This window comes from Pituophis catenifer, unplaced genomic scaffold (genome assembly GCF_029215685.1).
Source record: "Pituophis catenifer annectens isolate HBS135680 unplaced genomic scaffold, rPitCat1.0.hap2 SCAF_2, whole genome shotgun sequence".
NCBI lineage: Eukaryota > Metazoa > Chordata > Lepidosauria > Squamata > Colubridae > Pituophis > Pituophis catenifer.
Genome location: NW_027256882.1, coordinates 164,060,548 through 164,070,877, shown reverse-complemented (window position 1 = coordinate 164,070,877; position 10,330 = coordinate 164,060,548). Strand labels below are relative to the sequence as shown.

General features: G+C 41.9%; 1 protein-coding gene across 1 annotated transcript; it reads left to right on the top strand.

Moving 5' to 3' along the window:
• The first annotated feature begins 433 nt into the window (after window positions 1-433).
• On the top strand, window positions 434-2,085 carry GPR84 (G protein-coupled receptor 84). The gene has a single exon (XM_070934954.1). It carries the CDS (start codon window positions 434-436, stop codon window positions 1,586-1,588), a length of 1,155 nt encoding a protein of 384 aa, XP_070791055.1. The 3' UTR covers window positions 1,589-2,085.
• Window positions 2,086-10,330: the final 8,245 nt, after the last annotated feature.

Genomic DNA, 10,330 nt, shown 5'->3' with positions numbered 1-10,330 from the left:
CTATTCCAAGTGTACACCAACTGAAAATTTTATTTATAAAATTTTCAAAATTGAATTTTAAAAACAGAGTAAACCACATATGGTCATCAGAGACATATTGTTTGTGAATGGATGGTTGGTTCTCAGTTACCAAAGCTAAGACCCATCTTTAGAATTCTATCTTCCACCACATTTACCCTTTCAAAATAGTATTTATGCTATTGGCTTTAATGATGGGCTCTGCCAAACAATCCTATGAATTGATTTAATTTTATACATGGTGTATATTATATATTGAATGACAATCCTTATGCCTGCACTGACATCTTTGTTAATCAGAACTTGCTTTGGATTAATTCCGTCCATCTCTCCTTTTTTCTAGAACCAATACTGCTGTGGTTACTTCCAAGCTTTCCCCCAGAGGGAGGCCTAGTTGGGACCACGTCCTGCCAAGATGGAAAATCTTGCTAATTTCTCCTGCTATGACCCAACCCTTCTTGGTTACCGCTACATGTCAGTGTCTTGGGGCATTGTGGTCACAATAGTGGGCACAGTGGGCAATGTGTTAACTCTGTTGGCCTATGCTCTTGACACCAAACTGCAGACACGCTTCAACATTCTCATTGTCAACTTGACTTTGGCCGACATCCTGTATTGCACCTTTTTGCAGCCCTTTTCCGTGGACTCCTACCTTCATCTCTACTGGAGGGCGGGAGCTGATTTTTGCCGTGTCTTTGGGATGCTGCTGTTTGTCTCCAACTCGGTCTCCATCTTGACTCTCTGTCTCATAGCAGTGAGCCGCTACCTCCTCATTGCCAATACAGCTCTCTTTGACCGTATCTTCACCCGTTTGGGAGTGATACTAATTTCTCTGGGGACCTGGGTCATTGGAATTGTCAGTTTTGCCCCCCTGTGGAATGTTTATGTCTTGGTCCCCAAAGTCTGTACCTGCAGCTTCCATCGCATCCGTGGGAGGCCCTACACCACCATCCTCCTGGGCGTCTACTTTGTGATGGGCCTGAGCTGTGTTGGCATCTTTTATTTCCTCATCCATCTCAAAGTCAAGAAAGCTGCCCAGGCCATGGATCAATACAAACTGAAGAAGACCAGCTTGAAGGGGGCTCAGGCTCATGTAGCTGGAACCAACTCAACTATACCAGGACAATACCATGAGCTGGACAGTGGGGTTGACAGTGCAGCAGCTTCACAGCATTCCTGCGAGGGTCTGCCCTCTGAGCCAACTTCTAAGACCAGCATTCCCCCAAGTTTGGACAGCAGCACGGCTCCTCCTGTAGCCCAGCCTGTGGTCCCGTCAAAGAAAGCGACTCCCTGCAAACCCAAGGATAGCAACTCCGAATTCCAGCGAGTGACCCGCATGTGCTTTGTGGTTTTTATGTTCTTTGTTCTTTGCTATATTCCTTTTTTGCTCATCAACATCTTTGATGCCAAAAACCGGGCTCCAACTCTCCTGCACGTGATTGCTGCCAATCTGACATGGCTGAACAGCTGTATTAACCCTTTACTTTATGCCGCCATGAACAGGCAGTTCCGTGAGGCCTACAAAGGAGTGATGTACAACTTTGCCCAGAAATTCCACTGCTGCCGCTAACCTGTTGGGAACTGTACACCCCTTCTCCTCATGGCTAAGTTCTCTGACCATCATTTGTCCTCCAGGAACTGCCAGGAAATTGCCTACGCTTTCACCGAGGACTAAATTCCTGGAGTTTTAACTTCTGTTCTTATTTTTACTACATTTTATCCCATCTTCTGTGGCAGCCAATGGGGGACTTTGTAAATCAAACAGAATTGACTGGCTGAACCTCAGTCTGAGTAGTTGAAGACTATGAAAACTCTACCTTGGGTCTGCATCTAAGAGGGAAAAAAACTGGCCATGCCAGGTTCCCATTAATACTGCAAATGTTGCCCTTCATTATCTGGTAGGGCAACCTGCTCTCTCTTTGTAATAGGCATGGATTGTCTGTACACCAGTTGCATGTGTACATGGTACATATTTTTGTATTATTATGTATTATTTCTGTTTTGTGTTTCATTGCCAAAAACACTTCGCTTCTAGAGCTCCTCCCCAGATTCCAACCTCCTGTCTGCTCCCAGATCAAGTAAAAACTCTTTGTCCTTGTTTTCACAATACCTGGGTAAATTTTGTATTTGACCATTAGTAACAGGTTTTCATGCAAAAGTTTTTCCAGGTCTATCTATCTATCTGTCTATCTATCTGGAAAGACCTTGGATCTTCTATTTTGAAAACATATTTATACCTTAGAATAGAGAGGAAATATATTCTCTCCAGGGGCGGGTTTCAAAACCAGTCGCTACTGGTTTATTCGTGGGTGTGCTTGTGCGACTCTTCTGCACAGAGCCTCCCGCCACCACTGCCTCCACCGCCGCTACCAGTTTGCATGATCCAGGACAAACCGGTAGCAACCCACCACTGATTGCCTCTATTCTAAACCATAGTTAAGGCTTAGCCCATATCTCTTCAGTCTTTCTTATCTTTCAGATATGTTCAGCCAAATCTCCCATCCTCAGCTCTCCAAGATCTTCCAGTTCCTCAGATGAAGCTATTCTGCCCCTTTTGCTTTCTTTCATCTAGATGTCGTTCAGTAATCAGTAAAGCTATGAAGAATAGATCCAGTTATTACTTGGATGGGAAACCACCCAAAAAATCTCAAGGCTGCCAACCAGAGTTGGAAACTAAAAAAATCCTTTAAAAAAGACAAACCACTTCTATTTTGCTGCCAAGAAGATGACATAGGTCTATGCAGTCATCAGAAATGAAGCTCCCCTGGAGAAAGATTTTCTCTCCCGTTAGATCTCTCATCCAAACTCACAAATCTTTGAGACCGTTCATTTATTTGCCACCCCTAATAAATAATCTAGTCTTTCTCTCATTATTTTCCCCTAGCCCTCATCATAGCTCTCCCTTTTATGATGGATTGTAGATTGTAATTCATTGAATGTAGTTGGTGTGCTAAAGCATTACAACATATAAAGGGTGCTTTGTAATATTTACGTACTACTAAAATTGTCGTTGTATTTCTCTGTTTGTACCCTCACGTTGGTCCAAACAGCGCTTATACTGAAACTATTTTTCCATCTAAAATCTGCTATCTTAAAGAATGCATAAATATATCTGGAACACATTACTCCTATGAAATTGAAATTTCCACAATGGCCAGACCAGTTTTATTTGCAAAATTGAGGCCACTGCAGCATCCCAGCAGTCATATGATCATGATTTCCGACACTCCCTGTCAGCTTCCCATAAGCAAAATCAGTGGGGAAGTCAGCAAGAAGTTGGAAATTGCTCCTGCTCCCACTGCTCCCCCCCCCGGTCATTTTGTAAGTAAATTTCTTTGGTCATTTCTTTAAGTAAAGAAATGTTTACTTACTTTTGAAGTTCATTTGCCAATTATTTTTCCATTTTTGATATATACTCAATCAATGAATATAGCTGGAAGGGACCTTGGAGGTCTTCTAGTCCAGCCCCCTGCTCAAGCAGGAGACCCTATACCATTTCAGACAAGTGATTGTCCAGTCCCTTCTTTAAAAACCCTAGTGATGAAGCACCCACAACTTCTGAAGGCAAAGCTGTTCCACTGGTTGATTGACTTCACTATTAGGAAGTATCTCCTTAATTCCAGGTTCCTTCTCTCCTTGATTAGTTTCCATCCATTGTTTCTTGTCCTGCCCTCTGGTTCTTTTGTGGCAGCCTCTCAAATACTGGAATACTGCTATCATATAAATATGACAGCATATATGATAAATACTGCTATATGCTACGCTTCTTAGATGAGCATGGGATTGTCCAACTTTGAGGTTAAAAAATATACATGGTCAGCCTACAATTTAAGGTTCATTCTGGTCGCATCAGACTGCTCTACCTTTCTCTCAAAGGATAAGCCAATGGGTGATGGGGTTGTCTAATATCTATCTAAAAATAGTCTTTTGGTTGTGCTGCTCATGTCAGAAAAGATCAAAATTGACTAAGCCAATATATTGGCATCCTTCAGTCTCAAAAGTCTATGGTATCGTGCTCTGGAAAGAGGTCCTAAAAACAGCATCTGATGTGACTAAAAAGGCCAATTCGAGAGTGGCAATCCCTTCCACACTGAGGGCAGATACATTCTGTCCCCTGCCCAGCCCTCAGATTTCGCTGGTTCTGGGACTGCCTCTTTGCCTCAGCCCGCCGAACAAGTGTCTCTTCGAATTGGAGAAGGCCATGCTGTGTCTTTAGCCCCCAAGCTGAACGATCAGAGATCAAGGTTTCCCAGTTGTTAGTGTCCATTCCCAAGACCTTTAGGTCCCTCTTGCAGATATCCTTATATCGCAGCTGTGGTCTCCCTCTGAGGCGCTTTAAATATTTCAGTAAAAGAACGGGTGGGTGCAAATATGTGGAGCCCAGTTTTTGTGCTCTTGTTGTTACAGTAGATGAAGAAATTAGAAGGCATGCAAAAAGTCTACTTAGAGTAGCAACACCTAACAAAAGATGAAAGAATTTCTATTTATTTTTTAATCTACAGAAAGAGATGCTAATGATTAATAGACAAAACACGAGACAGAATGTTTTACAAAATACCTCATCTATTAGTACAGCAATGTATGTATATAATGTGTAAGTAAAGAATTAAACATGCTCAAAAGGTTTCACTACTAAGGCTGCCCAGTCAAAAGGATTCGGAGATGACTCTTCTTCTAGTTGATTTGATTTTTGATTTTTTTTACTTTTTCAACCAACCCGTCCCAAATGGGGAAGTTGCTTCTGCCCATTGAGGGATAGAGGTTGCTTTTGTGGGTTATTTCAGAATTTCTACAATTCTGCTGCAACATCCTTTTTGAAGTGAGACCTGATCAGATCTGTACACAATGTGTACTGAAGCAAAGAAGGGTACATAAAGTGAGGAGGGGGAAAAAAGCAGAACCTGCTGGAATTCTATCTACTATCCAGTTATGAAATATTTGCTGCCTCCACCCGCCTCCCAGTTTCCTTTGCATCTGGCCACCTTTTAGCTAAGGGTTCTACGCAATGATTTGATGAAGGATGATCTCTGTTTCTCCTTTGGAAACCCTGAATGATCTATTACAGCCATTGAGAATCCAACTGCAAAACAGACAGTTGGAAGCTCTTGTTTGCATGCTTAAGTCATTGTTTTTCTTTTTTTGTTTGCTCTAAGCCTTCAGCAAAATAACGGATGATTTTTTAAATTGCCTGGGGTGGAATGGATTTGGGCCCCATCCACTTTCACCATGGCTTCCTGTGTAGTGTCGTTGTCTCTCCTATTGCTCAAGAACTGAGATTAGCAAGACAGCTGGAATGGCTTTTGAGGAAGAGGACAACTCTATGCATGGAAAGGGGGAAAGGGGGACAAATGACTGTCAGTAAGGCCAGGGTGGGGCTCCAGATCTGAGTTGCTTGGTAGCTCACTTACAACTTGGTCAACATTTCTTCCAGCAAGACTCCCATGCTTTGGAGGGCTATATCTGGCCTCATTTGTGAGCAGTGGGTAGGACTAGATGACCTCTAAGATCCCTTCCAACTCTGTTACTGCTACTGATGTCTTCACTATCACTATCTAGAGTTGCAGCTTTTTTCATCCCTCTTTCTGGTCTGGATTTTTATTATTGTTATTATTATTTAGCATATGACGATGTTACATTAGCCAGGAGACTACAATGCCAATACACTAATACAGAGTAGTAGTTTGGCTGCTTAAGACTGCTAGCCCTGTTGGGTTCACACTCGTGCACTTTCTAAGGTGTGCCACACAAGGGACGAGCTATCTCTACAGCTCTTCTGCGGTGTCACCTGCGGCCCTCACCCTCCATCGAAGCCACCTTGCAAAAGGAGCTTTGCACCTGGAAAGGACCAGCGCCAGCAGGATTCTAATCATCCACACAAAGCGCCAGCTCTCGTCTCCCCACCAAAGTGGTACCTATTTATCTACTTGCACACTTTTGAACTGCTAAGTGGGAAGAAGCTGAGGTGAATGATGGAAGCTCACACCACTATGTGGTGCTAGGGCTTGAAACAGAGACCATCTCCACTCCTTAAGCCACTGAATCATTGTGTCCCTGATCTGGATGAGAAGCTGTCAGAAATTCATGCCAGACTGCAGCTGCTAAAATAGAATTCTTGATTTTTTTAAAAAAGAAATGTGTTGATCCTCTTTTGATATATTAGTACATTCCTGAAACCACCTTCTCTCTCCCATCAAGATATTAATCAAAGCCAGATCTGCTTGGCTTCAACCAAACTCCTCACAATCTGTGCCACATGGCCATTTCTGTTCTGTTTGTTCTATATAGGATTAGACCATGTGCAAATATGCTTTTTTTATTTTTGCTTCCTTTATTTTTTATTTTTTTCTAAATTGGCCCACACCCTCCTGCTGACTTTAGCAACTGAGATCACACAGATGAAGCAGGGAAGCCGTTTCCCTGCCATTGATTTCCTATGCCAGGAAAATTCTGCCCTGTTTAATTTCTTCATTATGAGGCTGCTGCAGAGGTGAAAAAAACAAGGCCAGGAAATCTACTTATGGCTTTCTCACCGTTAGAGGGATTTATATGCTGCCCTTTGCAATATTTATCTATAATGAGGAGTCAAAAGCACAAATAAGAACATACAGTACCGTTACGATAAACTTGATATATAGTTGAATTTTTGTTTATATGTTTACATGTTTTGTATGTTTTGTTGTGATTTGTTTTGTTTAGTTTGTATTTTCAAATAAAAATAAATAAAAAAAATAAAGCGATACACAGCAAACTATTGGTACATATGCAGAATAAAATAATCTTGGTAGTTAACTTGATAAAATTCTTTTTCTCTCCTTGCTATGACTGATACCGGTGTCTGTAAATGTTTCTGTATACAATATTGATTGAGGGGGAAATACATAATCTCAGAATAACTATTGACACACTGTTAGGTAAACAAGCCTTTGGTACATTATGTTACTCAAAGAAATAGAAGGAATAAGGATGTGGTAGATCAACCCGGAAGCTCTTGTTCCAGGCAAATTTGTTTTTGAATCTTTTCAGGAGTCCTTTGGCACTTCTTCCTGGAAAGTATATCCGATAAACATTGCAAAGGCATCGATAGCATAAAGTGGGATTGACCATTATGCTAAATACGTTAGAGCAAATATGCCCCTGGAGCAGTGGTGGGATTCAAATAATTTAATAACCGGTTCTTTGCCCTAATGACCGGCTGGGTGAGCACAGCCATGGTGGGCGTGGCCAGGGTGTGACAGGCAGCACTCAGCCTCCCTGCAGCCTCCTGGGAGCAAAAACGGGCCACGGGGGGGGGGGAGGGGGGGACGCCACACATCCCTGCACCCTGATTTGGGCCTAGTAGGCCTCCCTGAACTTACTTGGGAGCCAAAATGGAGCACGTGGGGACTCCTGGAAGGGGCGAGGCGGGGTGGGGCCAGCCAGCAATTTAACTACCGGTTTGCCCAAACTGGCCTGAACCAGCTGAATCCCACCACTTCCCTGGAGTAATTATACAGGACTTGTCTCAGTTTTCAGTATACAGGTAGTCCTAAACTTACACCCATTTATTTAGTCACTGTTCGAAGTTACAACAACACTGAAAAAAAGTAACTTACATTCAGTTTTCATGCTTATGACCATTGCAGCATCCCTCTGGTCACATGATCAAAATTCGGGCGCTTGGCAACTGGCATGTATTTATGACAATTGCGCTATCCTCAGGTCATGTGATCACCATTTGTAACCTTCCCAGCAGGCTTTGGACAAGCAAAGTCAATGGGGGAAACCAGATTCACTTAAACAAATTCAGTGATTTGCTTAACAATGGTGGTTAAAAAAAAAGGTTGTAAAATGGGGCAAAACTCACTTACTGTCTTTTGCTTAGCCATGGAAATTTGGGGCTCAATTGTGGTTGTTAAGTTGAAGATTACCTTTAGTCTACAATTTATAAAGAAATAAGTTGATCGCCCTCCGTTCATGGTAATGCAGGCAACAGAGCTGTGTTTCTCAACCGTGGCCATTTGAAAATGTGTGGACTTCAACCCCCAGAATTCCACAGCCAGAATGCTGGTGCCTAGCTTGCCAGCCAATGACTATCAGCTCCTGCTGAAATCTATCTTGGAAATTCCCCTTCCTCAACAAAACTGTGCAGGTGTCGCAGATTTTTGCAGTAGCTACATTGCAAAAAAGAGGGGGAGAGGTAGACAGTAAATTGGACAGTAAAAGGACGCTATTAATTAAATTAATAGCTTCTAATAAAAAATTAATTGCCTACGAAGTAAGCTATGCCATTTGCAAAATAAATTGATCCCCGTGTGTATAGCAACTGTTACTGCTTATAAATAAACCATTATATCAGATCTTATGTGTACATACTTTCCCATAAAAAGCAAGCAAAGAAAGGAAGGGGAGGGAGGAAAAAAATGAAAATAACGTAAGAGAAAGCGTTAGCAGCATTGAGAAAGGAAGGAAAAAGAAAAACGGGGCTAGAAATCAAAGATGAGGCAGGGGAACATTATCAAGGGTTAACATTATTTAAGGGTTAAATTTACTGGGCAAACAAATACTCTCCAGCAGCAGCCAAGACTTAACCTTTGAAGATTTTTGCAGCACCCAAATCTATAGCCATTTGCACCACTTATCCCTTTTGTTTTTATCAGATTCTTATTTTTCTTCTCAGCTGATCAGAGGTGGGTTTCAGCAGGTTCTGACCAGTTCTGGAGAACCAGTAGTGGAAATTTTGAGTAGTTTGGAGAACCTGTAGTAAAAATTCTGACTGGTCTTGTCCCCATCTATTCTCTGCCTCCCAAATTCCAGATGATTGGGAGGAAATGGGGATTTTGCAGTAACCTTCCCCTGGATTGGGGAGGGAATGGAGATTTTACAGTATCCTTCCCCAGCCACGCCCACCAAGCCAAGCCCACCAAGCCACACCCACAGAACTGGTAGTAAAAAAATTTGAAACCCACCACTGAAGCTGATGAACGATATACCTCATTTCCCTTTTCCCTTTCCCATTTGTCTTCCGATAGGTAAATGCAATATTTTTGTCACAGCTGAGATATAAAAGACTTCAAACCTGCTTCAATGGTACAGACAGGAAAGCCACATGATATAAATCCAGGACTGTGTTCAGGACATATCAATTATGGCTAAACTTTTGGATGCTTTCCTACGAATACTGATGCCATAGCATTTATCCTATAATCCTAAATGTATACAAGGCTATTCAAAGATGAGTCATAGAAATTTAATAGCTCCCCAGCTGTGTTGGACTCATGATTACAGCAACATACATCCTTTATCATAAAGAGCAGTACTTTATTTCGGAAAAGCAGTCCTTTAGATTTTATTTTTCAAAAACTCACTTTTATCCTTCATATGGTCATTTAACATTTACCCTACAAACGCTACCACTTAACATGCAGTCCAGTGGGGAAATTCTATTTTTTTTACTACCGGTTCTGTGGGCATGGCTTGATGGGCGTGGCAGGGGAAAGATATTACAAAATCTTCATTCCCACCCCACTCCACGGGAAGGATACTGCAAAATCCCCATTTCCTCCCCACTCCTGGGGGAAGGATATTGCAAAATCTCCATTCCCACCTCACTCTGGGGCTAGCCAGAGGTGGCATTTGCTGGTTCTCCGAACTACTCAAAATTTCCGCTACCGGTTCTCTAGAACCTGTCAGAACCTGCTGGATTTCACCCCTGCACAGTCCTTCTCATTTATGTGAAAAATATGGAAACTGAATGGTCATTTAAAAATGCATTTACATGTCCTGTCGTGTTTTTGATATCTTTATTAGAATATGCGCTTTTATAAAGTTTTTCTTGGTTTTGCTCATGAATTTTTCTTTGTAAAGCAAAATTATAAACATAAGCAATTATTTTATCCCTATAAGCCTCTTTAAGATTTGCCTCTTTGGGGGGTTTGTTTTTTTAATTTTTCCCAAGATAATAGGGTTAATGTACAGGTAATCCTTGACTTATGACCCCAATTGAGTCCAAAATTTCTGTTGCTAAGCGAGACGGTTAAGTTAGTTTTGCCCCGTTTTACAACCTTTCTCGCCACAATTGTTAAGTGAATCACTGCAGTTGTTAAAGTTAGTAACACTGTTGTTAAGTGAATTTGCCTTCCCCATTGAATTTGCTGTTCAGAAGGTCACAAAAGGTGATCACATGATCCTGGGACACTGCAACCATCCTAAATATGAGCCAGTCGCCAAACATCTGAATTTTGATCACATGACCATGGGGATGCTTCAACAGTCATAAGTGTGAAAAATGGTCATACGTGTTCTGACCTAGGCTTCCTTAGAAATTAAACAGCAC